Source organism: Etheostoma spectabile, unplaced genomic scaffold (genome assembly GCF_008692095.1).
Source record: "Etheostoma spectabile isolate EspeVRDwgs_2016 unplaced genomic scaffold, UIUC_Espe_1.0 scaffold00003479, whole genome shotgun sequence".
NCBI classification, from domain to species: domain Eukaryota; kingdom Metazoa; phylum Chordata; class Actinopteri; order Perciformes; family Percidae; genus Etheostoma; species Etheostoma spectabile.
In genome coordinates, this window is record NW_022603035.1 from 21,556 (window position 1) to 48,871 (window position 27,316).

At 42.6% G+C, this 27,316-nt stretch overlaps 2 protein-coding genes and 1 pseudogene across 2 annotated transcripts; all 3 read left to right on the forward strand.

Moving 5' to 3' along the window:
- Positions 1–309: 309 nt before the first annotated feature.
- Positions 310–8,189, forward strand: LOC116676595 (scavenger receptor cysteine-rich type 1 protein M130-like). The gene is made up of 8 exons (XM_032507592.1): positions 310–352; positions 1,716–1,748; positions 2,943–3,236; positions 3,898–3,975; positions 5,456–5,533; positions 5,680–5,742; positions 6,866–7,174; positions 7,852–8,189. Exons 1-8 carry the CDS (start codon positions 310–312, stop codon positions 8,187–8,189), a joined length of 1,236 nt encoding a protein of 411 aa, XP_032363483.1.
- Positions 8,190–9,651: 1,462 nt separating this feature from the next.
- On the forward strand, positions 9,652–23,776 carry LOC116676604 (scavenger receptor cysteine-rich type 1 protein M130). Its single transcript, XM_032507599.1, has 8 exons — positions 9,652–10,020; positions 10,105–10,467; positions 10,925–11,233; positions 11,318–11,602; positions 15,144–15,473; positions 16,202–16,353; positions 20,259–20,325; positions 23,388–23,776. The coding sequence occupies exons 1-8, from the start codon at positions 9,669–9,671 to the stop codon at positions 23,774–23,776; spliced, it is 2,247 nt and encodes a 748-aa protein (XP_032363490.1). The 5' UTR covers positions 9,652–9,668.
- On the forward strand, positions 22,453–27,005 carry LOC116676602 (sialoadhesin-like; annotated as a pseudogene).
- The last annotated feature ends 311 nt before the right edge of the window (positions 27,006–27,316 follow it).

Sequence of the window (27,316 nt, forward strand, 5' to 3'; positions counted from 1 at the left end):
AGAATAATCATAATCATATGGTTAGTGTCAGCGGTAACTCAGTCTTATGGAAACGGCACTCTGCTGGTGTTCACACATCGAGAGGAAATACTGATAAGACTCCTGACAACATTAATCTGCGTGAGAACATCTCAGTCACCAAGGTTCTCATGGAAGCAGAAACAACAACATACCTGTCAAGTCAGTTTCACAGAAATGCACTAGCGTCAAACTGAAGATGCTCCACCTCCGCCTGTACGCAGATAAGAGGAAGGACATCACACGGGAAGACAGACGGGATCAGATGGAGGAGTGACGCTTCACCTGGACATGGATCACCTGCTGCTGCTTCTCATACTGCTGTGGAGCTCAGGTAGGACTCTGCTTTAACCCTTTAAACTGGTATATTCATATAGTTGTATATAAGACACACCAACAGCAATTGATTTTTTTCTGAGCCAAAACATACAATGCCTTTGCTGAATCAAACTCACTCTGCGTCTTAGAAAAAAACAGACCAACGAGGTGATAGCTGGTGCCAAGTATCCCTTAAAGTGCTCATATTAGGCTCATTTTCCAGTTCATAATTGTGTTACAGTAAGAGGTTGTACTAGAATAGGTTTACAAGAAAACACCATATCTATGTTGTTCTGCACACTGCTGCAGCTCCTCTTTTCACCCTGTGTGTTGAGCTCTCTGTTTTAGCACCAGAGTGAGACATCTCACTTCTGTTCCATCTTTGCTGGAGCAGTTTATGAACCGTGTTTTCTGTTTTTGGAGATAATGTAGTCTGTTGGTAAGTCCCTTTGGAGGGGGGACTTTGGGCTTTTTCACTTTGTAAACCTACAACATGCCCCAAAAAAGACACACATGCAATAAAGGGAAAAAGCATAATATGAGCACTTTAAAGTAGACGCTATATTTATAATATTCTCACTGCTTTGCCTTGCTGTCAGAAAGTTTCCTTTAAACGGGGAACCGTTATCTCTGCTCTCTTTAATGTCACCAGACTCCATTGATAAAAACAGCAATTTTACCTCGCAGAAACCAGGAATAGTTTTTCCTACCGCTGTCTGGACTGCTTTCCATAGCAACGCCTCAAAATGGGTTCCATAGCAACGCTTCAATATGTGCGGGCGATATGTGTTTTTGCGGATTTTTGTGTGTGTTTTCCAAAATGTTTGATTGATTAGCACTTTGGTTGCAATTTGTTTTAATATATATTAATATAATATGCTCTTGAAGTTGAAAATACAAATACACTAGATGGATGTCAATATTAGTGATGTGTTCTGTCAGAATTTTTTGACTTTTGTTATTTGGATGACAAATAACAAAAGTAGTTCTTCGAGGCTGGAAACAGGACAGTGGTCTACAGTATCACAGGCTAGCACCCGCCTACCAGCCCCAGTGGGGGGGTTGTACGTAGAACATAAAGGGGATGGCTGTTTTGATGGGCGGGCGTGTTTTTGCCTTAAAAATGTTGAATCTGGGGCGACCTCTGGCTCACCCAATAGGAGCGTGCGCCCCATGTGGGCTGAGTCCTTTGCGGCGGCCGGGGTTCGAGTCCGACCTACGACCCTTTGCTGGGTGTCATCCCCATCTCTCTCCCACCTTTCCTGTCTATCCACTGTCACTAGCTAATAAAGGGAAAAAGGCCCTAAAACATAATCTTTGTAAAACAAATACCATGATATTGCTATACACTGATGTTTATCTTCTGATTTTCTCCTCAGGACTCCAGACTGAAGGAAAGAAGAACCCACTAGGTACATGTAGAGAAAGAAGAGAGACATCAACCTGGTGTCTTCAGGTCTAATCTGACCCCTTTCCAAAAAGATTCTATATCAGAAATTTGGGTTTCTTTCAAACTAATTGTCCTGTAAAGTAACGTGGACGGTTCCCAACAACACTGAATTGAAAGTAGTGAACTGATTATTTGTGTTTTTAGTCAATTTTCTAGCATTTGGAGAAAAAACTAAATTGGTAAAAGAACTTTTTTTAAAAAGTGTAAAAAAAGAGAGAAAAATTACAATAAAAGTGACTAAAGTGTGAACAAATGTCAAATGAAGTGACAAAAATGTCAAAAGATGTCTAAAAAAGTAAGAAAAGTGTCAAAAAAAATTGACAAATGTAAAAAAAAAGCTTTATAAATTTGGGGACAAACGACACGAAAATGTCAAAAGGCTCAGAAAAAGTCAACAAACGTTGAAAAAGTGACAAAATCATTGGAGGAAAAACATAAAAGGGTAAAAAAAACGACATAGCGTTGATAAAAGGGTTTCAATTTGAAATTTTGACTCAGAAAAACTAAACTTTCCAGGTCGGTAGGAAGACAACACGAGGGTTAAATGAACGTAGAAAAGCAGAATCAGCTGTTTTAGTTCAACCTTTTCTTTCCCTCGTGTCGTCTTCCAGTCAAAATTGAGAATCAACACGTTTGTTGATGCTTTTAAATCAGTGTTTTTAACTTTGTTACGTTTTTGTCCCTTTTTTTTATGTTTTCCCCACTACGTAACACTAACTTAATAACTTTAGTTTTACAGTTATTTTTGGAATTTATGGTCAATAAACCTCATTTATAGGAAATTATACCTAATGTTTGAGTTAGAAAAGCAAAAACTAGGAATTATTGAGACTAAAATTAAAGGAATGGATGTTGATGGATAATCACAGACTGGAAAATATATACTTTTACTCAATACTATTTCAACAACACTTCCACTTGTTTTCAAATGCTATAAAATTGAATAAGACCCAAAATTAATGAAAGTAGAGATGTGTACTTGGCAAAGAGCGTTGGGTGGAATCATTCATTAATCATGTTATTTTGGGGATTAAAAAGAACGTTGATATAGGAAAACGGGTCAATTTGACCCGAGGACAACATGAGGACAACATGAGGACAACGTGAGGGTAAATTAAATTCCCGTCTTTCGCTGATGACTCTGGTTTCTGTTCAGAGGTCAGGTTGGTGGGAGGAGACCGTCACTGTGCAGGAACCCTGGAGGTGAAACATCTGGGAGAATGGAGACCAGCGGTGGATTCCTTCTCTGAAACCGGCTGGACCGAGGATGAAGTACCGGCTCTCTGCAGAGAGTTGGACTGCGGCCCTAATCTTTCTGTAGAATGGGGAAGAAAGTCCGTAGACAGATCTGTGTGGGAGATGAGTTATATTATGTTTTCCTATAACATTGATCCGATGAACTATATAGAATCAGGTTCCTCTTCCTTCTTCGTGAATCTCACCTGCTCAGGTAAGCCCATCAGTGACATCATCTCTGACATCATCTATGACATAATCATTGACAGTAATGCCCAGATTGGTTCTGAGCATTGACAATCAACACTTTTGTTGATGTTTTTTTAATTGATATTTTTAACTTTTTCTTACGTTTTTGTTCCCTGTTTTCAACACTTTTTTAAAAAATGTGTCACTTTTTTTTACGTTTTCAACACTATTTCCTTTGAGCCGATATTCATGAAATTCCATCGAATTTCACTGTTTCCAGAAGGCATTTTTCATTCAATATCACTTAATTCGGATAAAACGTGTGGATGGAGACAGAGCTACTGATATATGAAAGTTTTTTCACTGTTGGAATAAAGCTGCAAATGATCTGAAATCTTTGGACTCGTCATCTTTGACGTCTCCATCCTCATTTCCTGATCTCAACCCCGACTTACTTATCAGCACTAAATATTTTTAAGATGGTTGTATGAACAGTCCCTGGACCACAGGTAACGTTATGTTGTTACAGAAAAGCTGAACGTAGCGACTCCAGACTGAAGGAAACAACTCATGAAGTACATATAGAGAAAGAAAAGAGAAACTAAGATTTATCAAAAGCAGTCATAAGTATATTTTTCTTACTTAAATTCACATCTTTCGCTGATGACACTCTGGTTTCTGTTCAGAGTTCAGGTTGGTGGGAGGAGACCGTGACTGTGCAGGAACCCTGGAGCTGAAACATCTGGGAGAGTGGAGACCAGTGGGTAGACATCGCTCTGACACTAACTGGACCCTGACTGAAGCACCGGTTCTCTGCAGAGAGTCGGACTGTGGCCCGGATCTCTCTGTAGAATGGGGAAGGAAGTCCGTAGACAGATCTGTGTGGGAGATCAGCGATAGATGTCGTTACTCTAAGTCTGATCTGATGAAGTGTGTAACATCAGGTTCCTCCTCCTACTTCTTGAATCTAACCTGCTGAGGTAAGCCCCGTCAGTGGCATCATCTATGACATCATCTATGACAGTATTTGTAGTTTTATTTATAAAGGACAACACACATTAATCAACATTTCTGTAAATGTGCCAGTCGGCTGATTTTCAACCGTAGTCCTTTGGTCAGATGATTTTAGACCATGGCAAGAAGAAGCAATTTAAAAAAAACACATTAATACAGGTTAAAATATACACATAGTAATCAAAAAGACACCATACACACAGCTAGATCAGAAATATAAGCTTTTCTTTTTGCATGCCATGCGTAGCTGCAGAAAGCATCAGGACACCAGCAGAGATGACACATCAACAGCAGCTTAGATAATATATAATATAATATAACATAATATATATATCTATATATATATATATATATATATATATATATATATATATAATATATATATATATATATATAAGCCAAGAAAGCATCAGGACCCTAGCATAGATGACACATCAACAGCTTGAGATAATATACTATATAATATAATATAATATATATAAGCCAAGCAAGCATCAGGACCCTAGCAGAGATGACACATCAGATAATATACATGTTCATGCAACTCTGACACGGGCCATGCAAAGCAGTAGCAAGCAGTAATACAAATATGAGATAGACTATATCACTCTCTCAGGAGGAAGGTGTTAATACAGCACAGACTAAGTGGTGGCCATAAGGGGCAGATCAGATTCTGGATTTGCAGTGTGTATTTGGTTGTGTTGTGTGTGTTTGCAGCACGTTTGTGTATTTGGTTGTGTTGTGTGTGTTTGCAGCACGTTTGTGTATTTGGTTGTGTTGTGTGTGTTTGCAGCACGTTTGTGTATTTGGTTGTGTTGTGTGTGTTTGCAGCACGTTTGTGTATTTGGTTGTGTTGTGTGTGTTTGCAGCACGTTTGCTAAATGCTGCGCGTACGTTTTGTCAAATTAATGAAGGCGTTTTCTTAATTTGCTTGTGTTTTGTCCATTTGCATGTGTTTAATTAAATTGCGGGGCGTTTGCCCCGGTCGGACACCGTAGATAACACAATAAAAACACAATAAAAAAATATAAGGTACAATAAAATAAATACAATAAAATGCACTGCCAGCATACAGTAAAGGTGTACACACAAGATCAACAAAGCCGAGGAAATGAGGAGGTTTTAAGAAGAGTTTTAAAGAGAGGACGCCTGTCTAATGTGCAGAGGCAGCCCAGTCCAAAGTTTGGGATTTTTTACATGAGTTTGTATGACTTTCTGGTTTCTACTCAGTGTTCAGGTTGGTGGAAGGAGACGGTCACTGTGCAGGAAGACTGGAGCTGAAACATCAGGGAAAATGGAGACCAGTGGGTAAACATGGTAGCTGGACCCTGAATGAAGCGGTGGTCTGCAGAGAGTTGGACTGTGGTCCTGCTGTTTCAGCACGATGGGAAACGTTTCCTTCAGACGTTCACAAACAGTCATGGTGGCTCAAAGCTCACTGTGTGGACGTTAAGACTGCCCCGAGTCAGTGTGTAACACCAAGTTCCTCTCCTCCTTCTTGAATCTCACCTGCACAGGTAAGACCAGAAGTGACATCATCTATGACGTAATCTATGACAGTAATGCCCAGATGGGTGTTGAGCTTGGACACACACCCTTTTCTGTGAGCAGTCCGGTGATTGGCCAGATGTCTCACAGAACTTCTAGACCAAACCTTACCTGTAAAACAGCCTACCTGGACTATACTGTAGCTGTGGATCATGTTGTTAGAGATGCTTCGGCATCATCTCTAACAAAGGTGACCATTCTGTCTCTGTGTTACCCGTCCAACCTCGTCTTCATCCCTGTGAATCATCAAACTTGTCTAATTTCCAGCTGCATGCCCACAGAAACTTAAAGTGCCCATATTATGAAAAAATCACTGGGATTGGGATCTGGGATCTGGGATTTGGGGAGTTATTTTGTGTTCTGGTGCTTCCACACACATACTCTGACAGTTAGTCTTTTATCCCTTTTATGGTTTGTTTTTAAATGGTCAAGGGGTGCCAGCCAGGTCTCTCTCCTGACATCGAAGACAGTCTCAGTCCAGTTAAAGGTGTATATTTGTTGTATTTTGTATGTTGGATGAAGATCAAAACCAAATAATACCAAAAATAAGAAAAATCCAATGAAAAACTCCCACCTCTGGTTTTCTTCTAGCTTAGTGCATTTGTGAAGTAAAACAGAAAGACCTGCTCTATCTGTAAATTATAGAGCGGTCTAACCCTGCTCTATCTGTAAATTATAGAGAGGTCTAGACCTGCTCTATCTGTAAATTATAGAGCAGTCTAACCCTGCTCTATCTGTAAATTATAAAGAGGTCTAGACTTGCTCTATCTGTAAATTATAGAGCGGTCTAACCCTGCTCTATCTGTAAATTATAGAGAGGTCTAGACCTGCTCTATCTGTAAATTATAGAGCAGTCTAACCCTGCTCTATCTGTAAATTATAGAGAGGTCTAGACCTGCTCTATCTGTAAATTATAGAGCGGTCTAACCCTGCTCTATCTGTAAATTATAGAGAGGTCTAGACCTGCTCTATCTGTAAATTATAGAGCGGTCTAGACCTCCTCTATCTATATATAGCAATACAATCTGATCGCCATTGGCACGAGCCTGATGTCTTTTCTGTCTCTCTCTTTATCTTCTATCATCCCTCCAGACTCTGTGAGGCTGGTGGAGGGGACCAGTCTGTGCTCAGGCAGACTGGAGGTGAAGTCGGACCAGTCTACCCAGACCTGGTCCTCAGTGTGTGAACAGGACTTTGACCAGCAGGATGCAGAGGTGGTCTGCAGGGAGCTTGGCTGTGGGGCTCCTTCAGTCCTCCAGGGGGCGCTCTATGGAGAACTGGAGGCTCCAACGTGGACCAAAGAGTTCCAGTGTGGGGGCCATGAGTCTGCTCTCCTGGACTGTAGAAGCTCAGATAGAAACACCTGCTCATCTGGAACAGCTGTTGGACTCACCTGCTCAGGTAGAAGAAGAACTCCAGCTTTGATTTGGTTCATATATTAGGGCCCGAGCGCCGACAGCCCTAAACCCAACAGGAAGTCGGCCATTTTGAATTGACTGTTTGAAATTTGTGCGATGTTGGCCGTTTCCACATGTCGTACTTTAACGAACTACTCCGAGAGATTTTATCCAATCGACTTAAAACTTGGTGTGTGTCGTCTTATGACGTTAAAGATGCAAAGTTATTAAAAAATGAAGTTAAAGAAAAACTTTTCGTCATAGGGCGTGGGCGGGGCAGCCCTTTTGTGCGTCAACATTTGCGTACGTTGTCCAATTGGCTCAAACTCATCAGAGTCCGCCCCTGACGACATCTACATGCCGCTATTGGCTCAAAGTCATAGCGCCCCCTAGTGGCAACAGGAAGTAGGCCTAAAAGACAAGGTGCTATACTTTAACAAACTCCTCCTAGAGATTTCATCCGATCCTCTTCAAACTTGGTCTGTGTCATCTGAAGACCTTAAAAAGGACAAGTCATTAAAAGAAAAACTCTTCGTCAAACGGTGTGGACGTGGCGGTTTTCAGTGTCTGAGTGCCGTGAAATGCAGGGTTGCAAGGAGCGGCGTCCGCCAGTAACACCGACGTGTGCAGATTAGCAAGGGCCCGTCAAAGTCTTTTACTGATAGTCTGGTTTCTGTTCAGAGCCGGTCAGGTTGGTGGGAGGAGCCAGTCGCTGCTCAGGAACCCTAGAGGTGAAACATCTGGGAGACTGGAGACCAGTGGGAGACTATGATCCATACTGGACCCTGAAGGATTCCAGTTTTATCTGCAAAAATTTGGACTGTGGCTCTGCTGTTGCTAAAGGACAGAGACAACTGTCCGACTTAAGACCAGTGTGGATGATCAGGTTTAAGGAGTGTGTTCTTTCTGAATCTTCTCTGAGGGAGTGTTTGATGACAAATTCCTCATCCTCTGTCATGGATCTCAACTGCACAGGTAAGCCTATCACTGACATCATCTCTGACGTCATCTGTAGCTAAGTTTCCATCCACGTGTCAATCGAATGTTCTGAAGTTCGAAAATATGAATAAATCTGGTGAAATTGTGTTTCCATCCAACGGCTTTAAAGCCAATAATAACTTGTGGTGAAGTTGATGATTGTGATGTTTTGTAATCAAATTGGTATATGGATTTTTTTTTATAGACATTTTAAAGTGTTTCCATTAATTTTCACTGAATCGCACAACATTCAACAATACCAAAGTGTTTCTAGACAAAATGACTTCCGTCTCCATCACATGATCACTATGGGACAACATCACATGATCACTATGGGACAACATCACATGATCACTATGGGACAACATCACTTGATCACTATGGGACAACATCACTTGATCACTATGGGACAACATCATATGATCACTATGGGACAACATCACTTGATCACTATGGGACAACATCACTTGATCACTATGGGACAACATCACTTGATCACTATGGGACAACATCACTTGATCACTATGGGACAACATCACTTGATCACTATGGGACAACATCATATGATCACTATGGGACAAGTTGTAATAGAGCTCACGTTCCAGCTGATAGAGACATATCGAGCTATAATAAGAAAACTACAACGCTATCAACACATCGCTCTGACGATGCAGATGCTACTTGTCTTTTATTGCCCCCCCCCCCCTCCCCCGGCATCGCTGCGAGACTCTTTTTTGAGACATGTCTCTCTGTCTGAGCGTCTTCCATTGACTTCCCCAGGACGTCCCATCTGTCTTTGTTGCCCCCCCCCCCCCACATGTATGCAGACAGAGAGGACATACTGGGGGAAATGAACTACAACTTCTTCTGTGTTTTGTGGCGGGTTGCAAGCATAAAATGACCTAAAACTTAATCCCAACTCACTATTATTCAGTAAATAATGTTTCCATCAGCGTTGATCACATAAGAAGAACATCATCAAGAGAAAATCAGATGAGACCGAACGGATTTCCTTTGAGTCAATATTCATGAAATTCCATCAAATTTTACTGTTTCCAGAAGACATTTTTCATTCAATATCATTTAATTTGGATAAAAACGTGTGGATGGAGACAGAGCTAATGTCTAGCCCGTAAGGACCTATTATACTGAAAATCTAGGGCCATGATTAGCATAGCATTAACTTAAAGTAACTATTGAGGCTTTGAAAATCCAAGCTCATCCTGGTTTTCCTGTAATGATGATGTTGAACCTTTATTTTGAAAATAAGTAAATACTGTATATTTTTTATGCTTCTTTGAAAGGAGGCAATTACAGACAGTAATATGAACATTAACAACCAATTACAATTGATTTAAATAGGAATTGTTGTCATGTTATTGTTTGACAACATGTTAAAATTAATCAAAATGGAAAACAGTTGTAAGAGTGTATTAAATTTAGATGGTATGTAACATGGCTGCAGTCTGTTGTTAATGATCAACTTCTGTTGTTTCATGACATCTTTTATTTTGTGTCTGATGTCTTTTCTGTCTCTCTCTTTATCTTCTATCATCTCTCCAGACTCTGTGAGGCTGGTGGAGGGGACCAGTCTGTGCTCAGGCAGACTGGAGGTGAAGTCTGACCAGTCTACCCAGACCTGGTCCTCAGTGTGTGAACAGGACTTTGACCAGCAGGATGCAGAGGTGGTCTGCAGGGAGCTTGGCTGTGGGGCTCCTTCAGTCCTCCAGGGGGCGCTCTATGGAGAACTGGAGGCTCCAACATGGACCAAAGAGTTCCAGTGTGGAGGCCATGAGTCTGCTCTCCTGGACTGTAGAAGCTCAGATAGAAACACCTGCTCATCTGGAACAGCTGTTGGACTCACCTGCTCAGGTAGAAGAAGAACTCCAGCTTTGATTTGGTTCATTTCTGTTCCAATGAAACTCTTTTACTGATGACTCTCTGGTTTCTGTTCAGAGCCGGTCAGGTTGGTGGGAGGAGCCAGTCGCTGCTCAGGAACCCTGGAGCTGAACCATCAGAGAGAATGGAGACCAGTGATAAACTCTAGCTGGGAACCAAAGTTATATAATGAAAACATTTTCCAGAAACAGGAAGACGTGGGCAGGTTGTGGTCCTTTTACCTTGACTGGACTCTGAAGGCAGCCGCCGTTGTCTGCAGAAAGTTGGGCTGTGGCTCTGCTGTTTCTGTAGGAAAGAGAACAGAGTTCTCCGCCAGACCCGTTTGGGGGATCAGCTCTGACTGTGTTCAGTCTGTATCTGCTCTTAGGGGGTGTGCAACATCAGAATCCTCTATCTACAGCCTGAATCTTACCTGCTCAGGTAAGACTACCAGTGGCATCATGTATGACATCTATGGCGGTATATTTTCCAGTGTGTTCCTTCCTCTGTCACTGGGACAGTCGCTGCTTTCCATTGGACTTAACTGTAAAGTTATCCAGGACAATGACATCCTGAATTGTAGGGAAGTGGACTTGTTTTTGATGGTCCATTTTGTTGAACATCATGGATGTGTTTGGCCCTAGCAAACCTATTTAACCCTCATGTCTTCCTCATGTTGTCTTCATGTTGTCTTCATGTTGTCTTCATGTTGTCCTCATGTTGTCCTCATGTTGCCCTCATGTTGCCCTCATGTTGCCCTCATGTTGTCTTAATGTTGTCTTCATGTTGTCCTCATGTTGTCTTCATGTTGTCCTCATGTTGACATTGGGAAAAAAGTCTTTTATTTTGTGTCTGATGTCTTTTCTGTCTCTCTCTTGATCTTCTATCATCCCTCCAGACTCTGTGAGGCTGGTGGAGGGGACCAGTCTGTGCTCAGGCAGACTGGAGGTGAAGTCTGACCAGTCTACCCAGCGCTGGTCCTCAGTGTGTGAACAGGACTTTGACCAGCAGGATGCAGAGGTGGTCTGTAGGGAGCTTGGCTGTGGGGCTCCTTCAGTCCTCCAGGGGGCGCTCTATGGAGAATTGGAGGCTCCAATGTGGACCAAAGTGTTCCAGTGTGGAGGCCATGAGTCTGCTCTCCTGGACTGTAGAAGCTCAGATAGAAACACCTGCTCATCTGGAACAGCTGTTGGACTCACCTGCTCAGGTAGAAGAAGAACTCCAGCTTTGATTTGGTTCATTTCTGTTCCAATGAAACTCTTTTACTGATGACTCTCGGGTTTCTGTTCAGAGCCTGTCAGGTTGGTGGGAGGAGCCAGTCGCTGCTCAGGAACCCTGGAGCTGAAACATCAGGGGGAATGGAGACCAGTTGATCACTATAACTGGCCCAAGACGTTAGCAGCTGCTGCCTGCAAAGAGTTGGACTGTGGCTCTGCCCTGTCTGAAGGACAGGTAAATACGTCCTCAGACCACAGACATGTGTGGTGGTTCACACCTGACCTTCAGTCTGGATGTGCTCTGAGAGAGTGTGCAGCATCAAGTATCACTACGTCGACCATAAATCTCACCTGCTCAGGTAAGCCCATCAGTGACATCATCTATGACATTTTCCATGACAGTAATGTACCCAGGTTGACACACACGTGCACCAGCTAGAAAGGCAGCAGACTATTTCCGTCTTTGGTCTGAGGCCGATGCGATACACATCTCAATGCATTGCTGTCAGTCAGATACATTAAAGCAATTAATCACATGCTATTGTGAAGCAGGAATATTTAATGTGATTCAAAAGATTCAGAAGAACTGCAAGCAGTTATGACAGAGTCTAAGCCTTCAACGCGTAAATCCACCCCCCCCCCCCCAAAGATGTACTAGGTTCTCCAGTCAGTGCCTTGATCAAAGCACTGGCTCAGATCTAGAGTTGGTTCCCGAAGTCAATGGCTGCCCACTGCTCCCTTGAGAGATGGGTTAAATGCAGAGAATTAATTTTGCAACATGTACAGTATGTGACAATAAAGTGTCTTATACCTTTAAAGTTGAACCCACAGCGTGCCGGCAGCAAAGGTCAGAAAATATCGCAACACGTGAGCAGCAAGGTCTGTAGTTAATTTAAGACGCAGCATTCCCGATTTCATTCATTTTATACATCCATTGGGGGGGAGGGATGTAAAAACGTTTGACCAATCAGAACAATTTTGTAGGCGTGGCCTCAGGATCGGCCCTAGATGATTCTCCTTCCAATGTTGTAGAAATCTCATGGGCCCTTTGTATTTGGAGTGCCCCGTAATGGCGGATTTTCTCCCAATTTGGTCCAGAGACTCAGGGTGGCACGGCAAACAGGAATGTCAAGTTTTGCAAACAACGAGCTGGCCCAAAGGGCATGGCCTAAGCCATGTGATTCATCTTCTTTCAAGTGTAGCATGGATGTGTGATTTTTAAATCTGCAAAGTGTAAAGTGGGAGATACAGGCCAAAATGCGTCTACACCTCCCAACCACCTTTTCACTGACATTGGGTCCAGAGCCTCAGAGTGTCATGGCAAACAATAATCTCTAGTTTCATGTTGATGGCCTTTACTTTGGAGGCCCAAACACAAAACAACCCAGGAAGGGCGAACGGAGAACAAAAGAACAACGGGGCCAGGGAACCGAGGAAGGTAGGCACAAGGGAACTGGGAACAGTCAAACTGGGGAACAGAAAGGCTGCAGACAGCTAAGTCCAGGGTCCATGACTACGAACCGCAGTGAAAGTGGAACCCCTCAGACGGTGGAACATGACGTTGAGGATTCACAGGCGGCTGGCTTTGAAAGTAAAACCCATCTGGTGGCCAAACAGGACGACAGTGAAACCCCTCAGGAGACCGAGCAGGTCTACTCTGGCAGTGGAGTAGGACAGTGAAGGCAGAGGTCCAACAGTGAGATAAAGACCCTCCTGAGGTCAGTGGCAAAGGCGATACCCCTCTGGCGGCTGAGCTATTGCAGAGTGTGCAGCAATCTTCACTCCTTAACCACTGGTGAATGTTCCCAGGACAGGCCAGCGTGTTGTACTGTAGGTTGAGCGGAGGAGGAAGCTGAGCCTGGTCTTTTGCCTTTAAGGGCACACTATTAATATCTTTCTTTGTATTTCTGTAGTATGTGTGCGTGGATGTCATATGTCATATGTCTGGGTGCCTGTGTATGTATGTTGTATACAAGCTACTGGACACCTTCATTTCCTTCAAGATAAATAAAGTATCTCTATCTATCAAAATGGAAAACAATTTTAAGAGTGTATTTAATGTAGATGGTATGTAACATGGCTGCAGTCTGTTGTTAATGATCAACTTCTGTTTGAATCACTTAATTGTTTCATGACATCTTTTAGTTTGTGTCTGATGTCTTTTCTGTCTCTCTCTTTATCTTCTATCATCCCTCCAGACTCTGTGAGGCTGGTGGAGGGGACCAGTCTGTGCTCAGGCAGACTGGAGGTGAAGTCTGACCAGTCTACCCAGACCTGGTCCTCAGTGTGTGAACAGGACTTTGACCAGCAGGATGCAGAGGTGGTCTGCAGGGAGCTTGGCTGTGGGGCTCCTGTACTCCTCCAGGGGGCGCTCTATGGAAAATTGGGTGCGCCAACATGGACCAAAGAGTTCCAGTGTGGAGGCCATGAGTCTGCTCTCCTGGACTGTAGAAGCTCAGATAGAAACACCTGCTCATCTGGAACAGCTGTTGGACTCACCTGCTCAGGTAGAAGAAGAACTCCAGCTTTGATTTGGTTCATTTCTGTTCCAATGAAACTCTTTTACTGATGACTCTCTGGTTTCTGTTCAGAGCCGGTCAGGTTGGTGGGAGGAGCCAGTCGCTGCTCAGGAACCCTGGAGCTGAACCATCAGGGGGAATGGAGACCAGCAAATTATCAAACTAAATCCGACTTGACCCAGAAGTTAGCAGTTGCTGCCTGCAGAGGGTTGCACTGTGGCTCGGTTGTTTCTGAAGAAGAAAGCCTACCGTTTCAGTACTTTAGTAATATATTGTTTTGGCGTATTAAGCCTGACTGTGTTAAGTCTGGATATTCTCTGTGGGAGTGTGCAGAATCCCATAAGTCTTTACTCCTCCTGAAACTCATCTGCTCAGGTAAGCCCGTCAGTGACATCATCTGTACATTCCAACCTACAAACTCATTCTGCTCAACACTCACACATCTCTCCTTCTTTAAGCAACTTTCTTGCTAATCAGTCCCTCCAGGATTTCGCGTCCTTTTTTTTGGATTGTTGCGGCCCAAAATGCCTGATTTTGCGGGAGCTTTTGTAAAAAATAGTAACCAAAAAGGCTCAGGATGCTGCAAATGTTTCAATATGAAAATGGCTGGTGGATTTAAGACAGAAATAATAATTTATTGAATGAATCAAATTTGAACACGTCTGTCTGTGGCTTGTTGATCTTTCCTACATACACATTCAAACGTAAAGTAGGTCAACTGTAGAAGAAGAGTTTCAGATCGAAGGTGCCCAATCTGGCAATCATTTCTCTGTGTTTACAGTAAGCGTGACACGGGAATCAGATGCCCATCCCAAGCCGACGAAAATACTCCTGGCATGTCCCTATCATATGACTAACCCCCCCAAAAAAAATCCTGTCCTGCGAGATCCCGAGAGACTCCCGGATCCCGCTCCTGTTTCGTTCCTTATGTTGTATAAGCAAGTTATCAGACTTGGTTGCCCACCTTCCCCACCTTCCCCACCCCCCTCCCCGTAGCATGGACTCCTTCCGTTCCCGTTGATTTCTATGCTCTATCCGTCCCTCATGTGACCCGCTGGAGTCCCGAAAAATATTCACCCTCTAGTTTACAGACAGGCTGCTTCAGCCAATCATCTCGCACTGTTCACTTTGTCACTTTTACACTATCATCATTACACACAGTCTACCCTAGTATCTCACCTTATCATGGTCATTGCATCTCTGTGAGTGATTTTTATTTTTATTCTTATGTATGTGTGTATATGTGTGATACATGTGTGTATATGTGTTTGTTGTGTTATGGTTGTCTTGCTACTGGATGCCTGAAATTTCCTTCGGGATGAATAAAGTATCTATCTATCTCTTTCTCTATCTCTCTATCTCTCTATCTATCTATCTCCAGACCTCCTGCTGCAGCCCACCATCTCTGTGTCCTCCTCCATGGACGGGGTCTCCGAGGCCCAGGAGCAGGGGTTTAAGGTGTTCAGGGGCTCCAACTTTAACATCAGCTGCTCCGTCCAGCCACAGTACCCAGGAGGCTCCTTCCAGCTCAGCTTCACCTCCTCCGACTCAGCACACAGCTCCACCCAGACAGCTGTCAATCACTCTGCCCACTTCCTGTTTCCTGCTGCAGAGCCCGCCCACCAAGGAAACTACAGCTGTGTTTATCACCAGTTTGTTTTTTCTCATAACTTCTCCTCTGAGAGCCGTCTGCTCTCGCTCACTTTAATAGGTAAGCTGACTGTGATTATTGGTCTGAACGACATCCTAATAATAATAATAATGATCTAAAAACAGTAAAAGTGTCTATTTAAGACATTTCTGTTTTCCCAGAAACAGCTATGACATAGCTAGCGCTAAACCAACCAGACTCCATTTAAAAAAAACAGTACTTTTAGCGTGTATGGAGCCAACATATTTTCACGTTTTTTGGCGATTCCGTGAAAACCACGCGGCAAATTTCTTAGAAAAGTCATAGCCCACCATTCCCGCTCATTACACACGTTTTGATGTATTTTGTGTGCGCGTGTTCGCAACGCTCCGGGACTAGTAGCCGGACAAAAAACAGGCGGAATAATAATAATAAGTATGAGAAACAGTAGTCATTGCGCCGATTGTTGCTATTGCAGCACAGCGGCACACTGAAAAACAACTTTATTTCACATGTGTCAAGTAGAATCCACAGTCTCTTCTTCGTGGATAATGTAAAACTTAAGGACAATGTCAAGACATGCAGATGTCTGGGCTGAATAATTATTTTGAGTTTTATCAAAATGGCAAATATCCTAGCGTAACTTAGTCTTATTTCTACATGTTGTTCTCAGAGGAGTTTATAATCTGTACAACAAAGGGAACTCTGTCCTCAGAGCATCAATTCTGATAAAGATGAACTCCACATATACCCTTCAGTGGGATCTTTGGGACTCACGATGTAGATCTGATGACTTTGTGTTGGATCAGATCCTAGGCCTTTTCGAGTCCGAGGGATCGTCCTGCCGCTGATTCTGCTGCTGGCGACCGCTGGCCTTTACTTCTTCTGTAAGGTACGGACACGGCTGATGTTTCCACCTTTGACTGTGTTGATTGAACTGAAGAGAGACGTGATGCAGGAAGTAACGTGTGTGCTGTCGTGTCTCTCCAGATCAACAAGGGGCGGCTGCCGTACGGACCGAAGAACACGGAACCGGATGATTGGAACATTTTCTCCAATATCAGAAGGGTTCCCAAACCGCAAACCCAAACCCCGACAAATTATCAATGACAAAAACTTGCTATGTGAATATTGACATACATTTATATATATGTACAGTATATATATTATAAGTATATTGCATAAAAGAGGCTCTATTGGTGTTTTTCCACTGCATGGTATCTACTTGAAGGGGTTTCCAGAACTGGGAGGAAATTAGAGCCCGGCCGATACCGATACAAATATTTGTTTTTTAATAATCCGAAATGCCGATATACGTATATTTTTTAAATAATCCAGACTTTTTTTATTGTATTTTTTAAATATTCATTCATCAGAATCATATATTTGTCATTATAAATGGTTTTTTTTTTTAACACGATACTGATAGATTGGGAAAAGCCTAATATCGACAATAATGTTGGGTCTAGCAGGACTATATCTCTGCATTTTTGAAGGGCTCTGGTCTACTTAGAAGATTATAATATAGTGAAACAACAAGACTAAATAACGAGTAATAATCAGTAGGAGTAGGAACGGGTTGGCGACAAACTGCCGTAAAACCTTGAAGAAGAAGAAGAAGAAGAAAGTACCATCGAAGGACCCCTCAGTCCATCTTCAGTGTGTAATTATCCAAACTGCCAGATATTAGTACAAAAGCTTTCTTTATACTTTGTATAACACAAGTTTTTTCACCGTCTTGTCAGCAGCAATCAACTGAAAGATGCAATAAACTCCAGAAATAAAAGTATTTTTATTAGGTTGCAGGTTTTTATTTTATATTCATGACATTGTAGAATAAAATACGTCATAAAGTGTCACACAAAGGCATAAAAGTTAAATGATAAATCTGTAAAGCTTCTTAAAAAATGTTGATGTCTTCATTATTTCATCAGATAGAAATATTATAACTTCTTAAAGAATTGAAGCAAAATCAAGCACGTAGACGCAATATATGTTTGATTTAGATTATATTAACAACAGAGATGAATATTATAGCAGATGTGTTCCAGATGATGAATATTAGAGCAGATTTGTTCCAGATGATGAATATTAGAGCAGATGTGATCCAGATGATGAATATTAGAGCAGATTTGTTCCAGATGATGAATATTAGAGCAGATATGTTCCAGATGATGATACGACGAACATATTGCACATGCGCAGAACGGATCGTGCAGGCAGGACGTATCGTGTACCGACACCCCCTCCCCGGCTGCTGCCGCCTGCTCTCGTCCACTTTCGGGCGAGGCGCAGCTCATCTCGAACAAGCCTAAAAGTTCACTTTAGCTAACGCTAGCTAGCGAGCCATAAGGCTACAGGACATTAACGTTAGCTATTAACTGTTAGCTCAAACTCATCTTGTATCTAGCTAGCTAACTGCCTCTCCTCCAACAGTAGCTAGTACATTTTTAGTTTTCTATATTAGGGATGAGCGAGTACAGCATTATCTGTATCTGTTTACCACATGAATTATATGTATCTGTATCTGTACTCAGACTGGGCGGGGCCTAAACCGGAGATGGGCGGGGCTTTAACCGGTTTGTTATTTTAAGCATGCTATTGATATTGGTTGTTCAGAAATTGTTATATTTATTGCTGATTAGAAAACTATTTACATGACAGCAACTGGCTTCAGATCAAAGGTGTTGTCATGTTAACAAACAAACTATATACACAACAAGTTTTGCAACAATGAATCCAACACATGCGGTTGCAATTATGAAATAAAATGTAATGAACAAGTGTTAACACACTCAATATAACTTTCTTTTTTGAACTTCATTTTTTTTTAATGATCAGTGTGATCATTATTTTCATTTCCACACCGTGTGTGTGTTTGTGTTATATATACACACTGCCAGTGTTTTCATGGTCACTGATTTGACCCTCACTCTGCAAACTGACTGTGTTGTGGTTCTGCTGCCTTTTGTGTTCCATTCCCCCCTTTCCCCAGTGAGTCTGTGTTGTGTTGTGTGTCCATCACATGAGGGCGTCCTAGAGGGAACGGTCTGCCAGCACAGCTGCACCACATCACCATTATCCGTCTACCTGCACAGCTGCTTCTCATCATTATCACCCCCACCACCACAGTATTTAAACCCGGGCTGACCACCTCTTCAGCGCCAGTTTGTTATATACTCCCAAGTGGTAACTAGGCCAGTCACTTAGTGTTTGTTGCTCTACTAAGCCTTGCTATTTGACTAACTTTGTTTTTTCGTTCCGTCACAGATTCTGTGTTCCATCACCACTCTGTGCAGCTTTCCCGGACTGGATTACCACTTACACCTTCACCGTCTTCTGTTCCTTGGTTTTTGTGTTTTTTGTGGATTAAACCTTTTTGTTACCTTTTCCTGTCGTCCTGTGTTGTTCTGTGTCCGGGTCCGACTGAACCCCTAACAGACTGGTGGTGCAGTGTCAGCTGAAGTACTCTCTGTATCGCTCATTATTCTGTATCACTGATCATGAGAGGGGGGGTTGGAATGTGTTTGTGTGGTTGTGTGTGTATCCTAATTTTTTAATATTATTTATTAATACCATAGCTCCCTTTTATCTATTTTTTTTAAAATACAGCAAGAAAGTTTCAGACACTCAAAAAAAACTTGTTAGAGCCAGCAGGCGGTTTAAAAAAACCAAAAACTGACAAGCAGAGACGCAACGCAAGCAGACTGAACAGACCCCACGTTTACCAGAAATCTACCGGTTACTAAGTAAGTTTGAACCTAAGTTAAAAACAAACCTGAAGCTGAAGAAACCCTAAATGTTAACGGAAAAGCTCGGGGTGTATCTACCTAATTATTAGAGCAATGTGTACAAGCTTTAAAGCGTTAAGTTTGACATTGATGTAAAACATTAACGGTGATAACAAATGTACGGCACACACTAAAGATACTTACATTTAAATTATTATTTCACCGTCAGCGATGGCGCTCAAAGTTTTTTTTTTAACGAGCCGGCAAAGGCCCGCATAGGATTGTGGGTGATTTGGGACCGCGAAGGATACATATGCATCCTTCTCTGTCTATGGGAACTTTTCTGAATGAAGGACTCCGTCCTTGGAGGAATTTGGAAGATCCTCGACATTGGACCGATTGGACGTTGATGACGTAGCGTCCTCCAAATTCTGGCTTTTGAGGATCCTTCCGTGACATTGGGAAACACCCGCTGTCTTTAACAATTGATGAGCATTCCTAGACTTTGTAACCTGTAGTCTGAAGATAATGCTGTACTATGGAAATATGTATTACAGTATCTTAGGTGATACATGCTTCAATAGGATGGAAACAGTTGCGTTTTAAGATATTTTACTGAATATTTTTAGCTGTGTTTGTGTTGATTTTCAGTTTTAAAAGTGCCAAATGATTTCAGGGATGTTCCAGTCTGTACTGCACGGACTCAGCTGGGCTGCTAAGGCTGGGCATTAGTTCTGTTTTAGATTATGTAAAATGTTGATATTCTTTGCTAGGTTAATCTAAAAATGCAATGGTTATTACCCTACAGAAAAGTACTAGTGTGAATGTACACTGCTACAGTGTTTACTGTATGCTATAGTATCCATATTAATGAACACATATTTATACTTAAGTTAAAATTTACATCTTGGACTCATTTTGATCATCCTAGATATTCTCTCATTTGGGTGTTTAGCATGAGAGATTACTGTTGAATCTAAACAGTCAACATGAGCGCTCTAGTGGTTTTGATAGTACTTCTTAGTGTTAGTGCTACTACTTTGGTCAACATGGCCAGTGAGCTATAGACCTATAGAACAATCCATAATAATAAATCATATGGGACCCTAAAATTGTCTCTATTCATTTCTAACAGATGGATGATTTTGTGAAGGAGAAACTTCTTGAATGGACCCTGGCTGAGCTGCTCCCGGCGTTTGAAGGTATTCTACAGTACTCACTTTAATTCTGGGGGGTTTAAAACAAGTTTAGGTAAAGACCATTTTGCAGCTGGTAATAAATACAGTATCGCTTGCTTTATACACGTTTATGTGTTTGTCAACCCAATAAAAACTGTAATGTAACTATTGGTAATATATACAATTAATGTTGTGTTTTGCAGCTGAGCAGATTGATAGAGAGTGCTTGTATCTTTTGGACAAAATCAGCTTGATCTCCCTGATTCCTCTCCTTGGGCCTCGGCTAAAATTTCAGCGCCAGCTCAAAAAGTAGCTTGAGGTACGCATAGAGTCAAAGGTCTTGTTGGAAATACATTTGTTTCAACCATATATTGAAGTATGATAAACCACAAATTTACCGTGAATAATTATGTATGCTTATAATGCTCCAATGCTTTATTAATGACATATGAGAAGTGGACACTGCCTGTGCAACTAACTGAGTTCTTAGTGTAACTATTGTTGCTGAAGCAGGTCAGGATGTCCTAGGGGAGAGACAGTTAAAGTGTGGGAGTGAAGGCCACATCTTATCTGGGGAGACAAGGAGAACAGGCACAAGGTTTAATGCCCTGGAGTAAATAAAGAGGGTCAGACCACTCTGGGACTGCTGCATGCTGAGTTTCATGACTTGTCTCTGGAATATTCCACTGAATAAATGATCATTCATCAACATCTTGGTTTCTGAGTGTATTTATCTGAGACCCTGAGACCGGAGCAGGATTTAAGCTCCAACAGTCTCCACAAATGGCTGACGTATGCTTCAAGTGGAGAAGATCTTTCGGCAATGACATAAGACATATTTTTGGCCATCTGAGAGTGATGCATAATGTTTGTTATATGTTATATTTATTTTAATGATTATTTTGACTAGGGAGGATCCGAGTACCCGGCTGAAACGAGTATCCGGTACGGATAAAGCACTTTTGCCGAGTACAAGTATTATACGAGTAATATGAGTCAATATCCGTGCTCGGATTGAATAAAACTCCTCAACTGGCCGCGCAGCGCTCTGTGATGGTCACAGCTGAATTATACTGCGGTTGCGACATGACTCACGATATCAGCGAATTGTATAATTAGTTTAATTTTCATTGAAGAAAATAATTGAAGTGGTTTTTATTTACTTTTTAGACTGTAGGTTACAATTCAAATGCCGGGACACCTCTGTAGCACCACAGTATTTTATTTTACAATGGTTTGACACATATTTTGCCTTTAACAAATATTGCACCGCCCTGCAATTTGGATGTTGCACTAGTTCATGATACGATTTTCCATAAAATTGCGATTAATTGTGCAGCCCTAGTCCCGTTGTCGTCCTCTAGTTCACAGTCCAGTCAGCTTTGGAGACCTGGTGCTAAATCAGCCCGGCATAGTGGAATGGACCTTTATGAATTCACAAAAAAAAAAAAAAGTCCAAATCTATGCTGCATAGGTTAGTTACAAATATGTTTAATATTGCATGCATTTTATTGCATTTTCATTCATTTTTACAGACAAACAAGTCTGGAGCAGCCTGGAGACGCCGGGCCTTCATCGATGTCCAGACCGTCACTTTTAATATCCTTCACATCCAAAGCAGCATTTACTGTTTTCATATCCTAACGACGATATGCCAACGAGCCTCGAGACACGAGCCTGGCTGCGCAGCACGGTAGATGTAGGGGGGGGGGGGGTTTAGGCGTGGCCCCGCTCCCGAACCTTAGTTAACTAATTAACTCCATTTATTTTCTACAGGTGAAAGAAAAAACAAATACACACAATGCATGTTACCATTACATACAAAAGCTGCACATGTAGACAGTATGGGGGACCATTAGAAAATGTCAGAAAATAAACTCTATGAAGAAATGTCATGTGCTTTTTTGACACATTTTGTGTGTGTTACTGGGTGTGTGTTAACACTTTTTTTGTTGTCTGCAGTTTATCACAGGAAGAAAACGAGGAACTGAGATAACAACCATAAAGACTTTAGTCCTCCGTCTCTGTTCTCCAGTCAGTCGTTACCTTTCTCATCACTGCTGCAGGTTCAACATTCATACAAATACTAAATATACTAAAACATGAAATCAGCGCGTTAAAGAAGAAAGGATGGCGGTTTGGGACAGAGAGATTTCTGTTGCTTCACGCTGCTGCTCGCTGGTAAGACGTGGTCTTTATCTACGTTATGTTAATATCTGTAATGATGTTTTATGCTTCTGAAGTTGCAGCTCTCAATCTGTTTTATTATGTTCTCCTTTCTGTTTTTGTAGCTGAGGCCCATTTAATTTAATACGGCTGGGTTGAAATATTAAATCTCTCATTAAAGTTCTGTTATTGATGAATGAAATCCTGAAATCTATCTTTGAATATCTGAATTTTCACCACGAATGTCGCACATTGCTCTGATTTTATACTCATTACATTGGCTTTTGATCAAGTATACACCCCCACTTATACCCCCTGTATTTTAACATAGGGGGGTGTATACTTATGCCCCTGTCTTATAACATAGGGGGGTGTATACTTATGCCCCTGTATTTTAACATAGGGGGGTATACTTATGCCCCTGTATTTTAACATAGGGGGGTGTATACTTATGCCCCTGTATTTTAACATAGGGGGGTGTATACTTATGCCCCTGTATTTTAACATAGGGGGGTGTATACTTATGCCCCTGTATTTTAACATAGGGGGGTGTATACTTATGCCCCTGTATTTTAACATAGGGGGGTGTATACTTATGCCCCTGTATTTTAACATAGGGGGTGTATACTTATGCCCCTGTATTTTAAGGAAGAACATTTAAGTGGAGGGACGTCCTGCTGGGAGGAGGCCTCGGGGAAGACCCAGGTGGAGGGATTATATCTCCAACCTGGCCTGGGAACACCTCGGGATCCCCCAGTCGGAGCTGGTTAATGTGGCTCCAGGAAGGGAAGTTTGGGGTCCCCTACTGGAGCTGCTGCCCCCGAGACCTGATACCCGATAAGCGGATGAAGATGGATGGATCAACACATTCGCTCTAATCAAGATCCTTTATTTCTAATCTCTCTGTGTTGTTGTTCCAGCTGCTCTGGGTCAAAGAGTGAACTATCCAGATCCTGTCTGTGGTGTGAGAGGATCGACCGTCACCCTCCCCTGCTCCTTCATACCGCTGAAGTCTGTCAACGCCAATGGAAGAGAAGTCTTGATCGAGGTCGTCAGAGTCGTCTGGTGCAAGAATCATGAAACCTGTCAGGAAACTCCATCTCTGTACGACAGCCAATCCCAGACCAACGACCCTCGTTACAGATACCTGGGAGACAAGAAGGGAGACTGCACTTTACAGATCTCAGATTTACAGAAAGAAGAGGGTGCAACGTATCGCTTCAGAATGGAAATGAGTGATCCCAAAGCATCTTTTACTGCCCCAACAGGATTGAAAGTCAAAGTCGTTGGTAAGAGCATCTTGTGGTAATGCTATCAAAAACAATAATATCAATAACTTAACCCTGTTACTTCTACAGTTCTGATTGATAGAGAATTAAAAATGTTATCAAGTCGGGGCCTTGTGAATTCTGAATTGAATTTGGTAAAACCTTTGACGATACCCAGCCCTATATTAGTTTTCACATCAACGCATTAGCTCTAATCGAGTTCCTTTGTTCCTAATCTCCGTGTGTTGTTGTTCCAGCTGCTCTGGGTCAATGTGTGAACTATCCAGATCAAGTTTGGGCTGTGAAAGGATCGACCGTCACCCTCCCCTGCTCCTTCACACCGCTGAAGTCTGTCAACAGTGGAAGAGGAGTCTTGATCGAGGTCGTCAGAGTCGCCTGGTGCCGGAGTCCTCACATGTGTCGGACAGGCGATCCGTTAGTGTACGACAGCGAATCAAACACCAACGACCCTCGTTACAGATACCTGGGAGACCAGAAGGGAGACTGCACTTTACAGATCTCAGATTTACAGAATGTAGACGACGCAACGTATCGCTTCAGAGTAGAAGCTAATGATGTCAGAGCATCTTTCACTGACATTTCAGGGGTGAGAGTCAGAGTCTTGGGTAAGAGCATCCTATCATAATGCTTTCAAAAACCAAAATAGAAACACAATAATTGCCCCTTGTAGCAGAAAACCAGTAGAATTTGTTTCAAGAAGGACTTGTTCAATGCAGGTTTTTTTCCCACTTTTTTCTGGCTTAACACCGCTTTTACACTGGCATTAGACATCAGCTCTGTAATATGCAATAGAAAAAGAAAAGTAGAGAGAAAATAAACTGGTATTATATCTGTAATTTCACTAACCCGATTGACTGTTATCAAATCAGGAATCCTTTGCGTGGCCCAGCCCTATTTCTCAGTTTTTACATAAAAGCATTCGCTCTTAATCAAGTTCCTTTATTCTAATCTCTCTGTGTTGTTGTTCCAGCTGCTCTGGGTCAAAGAGTGAACTATCCAGATCCTGTCTGTGGTGTGAGAGGATCGACCGTCACCCTCCCCTGCTCCTTCAACAAACTGAAGTCTGTCAATGCCAATGGAAGAGAAGTCTTGATCGAGGTCGTCAGAGTCCTTTGGTGCAACAACCATGAATTCTGTCTGCTTACCACTCCATCTGTGTACGACAGCCAATCCCAAACCAACGACCCTCGTTACAGATACCTGGGAGACCAGAAGGGAGACTGCACTTTACAGATCTCAGATTTACAGAAGGAAGACGAAGCAACGTATCGCTTCAGAGTGGAAGCTAACGATCCTAGAGGAACCTTTACTAATCCAAGAGGAGTGAAAGTCACAATCAAAAGGTAAAAGCTTTTAAAGTTACGTTTTTAAAGATAATATTAAGTGAGAATTATATACAAATGTAATAACGGATGTTTCTAATGCACATTTTTATTATTTTTCATATTGACTTTAGATGGTGCTCGGATGGAGATAAGGAGCTCCAGAGATGACGGAGAGTTTGAAAGAGGAGAAGCAGTCACACTGAACTGTTCTGCTGGAATCTGCACTATCCACCAACTGGAGGTCACCTGGTTCAGAGACGGCTCCGCCCTCCCCGAGTCAGGCCCCACCCTCTATCTGGGTTATCTGACTGCAAAGGATTCTGGGAACTACACCTGTGGTTTGAAGATGAACAACAGCACTCTCTCCACGCCGTACAGCCTGCACGTGGAAGCAGAAGAAGAAGGTTTGTGAAGTAGGAGAAATCTATTACTGAAGATGTCAATGATTAACCGTGTCCTTGATAACCTGGTCCTACCAGACTCTGGTCCTACCAGACTCTGTTACTACCAGACTCTGGTCCAGAGAGTCTGGCCCCTCTCCATTGACAATTGTTAAATTCCTTGAAGGCGGGTCCTCTGTTGAAGTCTAAAACTAGTGGAGCTGCCCAGAGCCTCTCTGGATTTGCCATAACCAATTGCTAACATTTCGTCGCAACATCAGCTTAGCATCGCTAGCATTAGCCTTAACCAACTCCTTCACCACTAACGCAGCGAGCTGGAAAACCAAACTGTTCCCGAACCCCGTAGGGGGAGGGCCACAACATCATGGGCCCCAACATAACTCAGTAAAGATCGTTCCTGCTTGGGCTTTAACTTCTTGATATCCGGCAGCGTTTATACAACTGACCAAATGGCTTCGCTCGCATCTTTCTCCGCCGCCATTACAGAACTACACCTCAAACTAGTGCACAACCTCAACGTCATCGTTCTCAGCCACGCCCTCTGTTCTCTGATTGGACCGGTAAAAATTTGGCTGGAGAAAACCTGCAAATATATTGCGAACCAGACGCAGTACTGAAGGAAAATGAAAATGTAGCAGAAGTACGTAGGAGGGAGGAGCCAAGCTAAGAGAGAAAGTCAAGTTCCTTTATTCTAATCTCTCTGTGTTGTTGTTCCAGGTGCTCTGGGTCGAAGTGTGAACTACCCAGATCCTGTTTGTGGTGTGAGAGGATCGACCATCACCCTCCCCTGCTCCTTCATACCGCTGAAGTCTGTCAACGCCAAAGGAAGAGAAGTCTTGATCGAGGTCGTCAGAGTCCTTTGGTGCAACAACCATGAATTCTGTCTGCTTACCACACCGTCTGTGTACGACAGCCAATCCCAGACCAACGACCCTCGTTACAGATACCTGGGAGACCAGAAGGGAGACTGCACTTTACAGATCTCAGATTTACAGAAGGAAGACGAAGCAACGTATCGCTTCAGAGTGGAAGCTAACGATCCTAGAGGAACCTTTACTGACCCAAGAGGAGTGAAAGTCACAGTCGAAGGTAAAAGCTTTAAAATTACATTTTTTAAGATTATATTGAATGAGAATTATTTTTTATAGTAAAACAGTTTTGCTCAAATATATGTACTGAATGTAGTAAAGGACGTTTATAATTCACATTTTTATTATTTTTCATATTGACTTTAGATGATGCTCAGATGGAGATAAGGAGCTCCAGAGATGACGGAGAGTTTGAAAGAGGAGAAGCAGTCACACTGAACTGTTCTGCTGGAATCTGCACTATCCACCAACTGGAGGTCACCTGGTCAGAGACGGCTCCGCCCTCTCCAAGTCTGACCCCACTCTCTATCTGGGTTATCTGACTGCAAAGGATTCTGGGAACTACACCTGTGGTTTGAAGAGGAACAACGGCACCCTCTCCGCGCCGTACAGCCTGCACGTGGGAGCAGAAGAAGAAGGTTTGTGAAGTAGGAGAAATCTACTACTGAGGATGTCAAAGATTAACCGTGTCCTTGATAGCCTGGTCCTACCAGACTCTGGTCCATTAGCCCAGTCCTACCAGACTCTGGTCCTACCGGAGTCTGGTCCTAACAGACTCTGGTCCATTAGCCCTGTCCTACACAACTCTGGTCCTACCAGACACCTGGCTGTTAAAGGGAATGGGAGAGGTCCTCTGATTTGCTGTTAAAAGGCATGAGAGAGGATCTCTGATTGGTTGAATGCATGTTACCGAGAACACACCTGTGATTAATGAAGACACTAAGTCCAACCCTTTAGGACCATGC

Excerpts from the sequence above, each read along its gene's own strand:
- LOC116676595 (XM_032507592.1), top strand. The coding sequence starts at position 310 with ATGGATCACCTGCTGCTGCTTCTCATACTGCTGTGGAGCTCAG. Across the intron at positions 5,534-5,679 it reads GGGAAAATGGAGACCAGTGG|ACTGCCCCGAGTCAGTGTGT; the intron begins GTAAACATGGTA and ends GTGGACGTTAAG. Across the intron at positions 7,175-7,851 it reads TGTTGGACTCACCTGCTCAG|AGCCGGTCAGGTTGGTGGGA; the intron begins GTAGAAGAAGAA and ends GTTTCTGTTCAG.
- LOC116676604 (XM_032507599.1), top strand. The coding sequence starts at position 9,669 with ATGTCTTTTCTGTCTCTCTCTTTATCTTCTATCATCTCTCCAGACTCT. Across the intron at positions 10,468-10,924 it reads CCTGAATCTTACCTGCTCAG|ACTCTGTGAGGCTGGTGGAG; the intron begins GTAAGACTACCA and ends TCATCCCTCCAG. Across the intron at positions 11,603-15,143 it reads CATAAATCTCACCTGCTCAG|ACCTCCTGCTGCAGCCCACC; the intron begins GTAAGCCCATCA and ends ATCTATCTCCAG.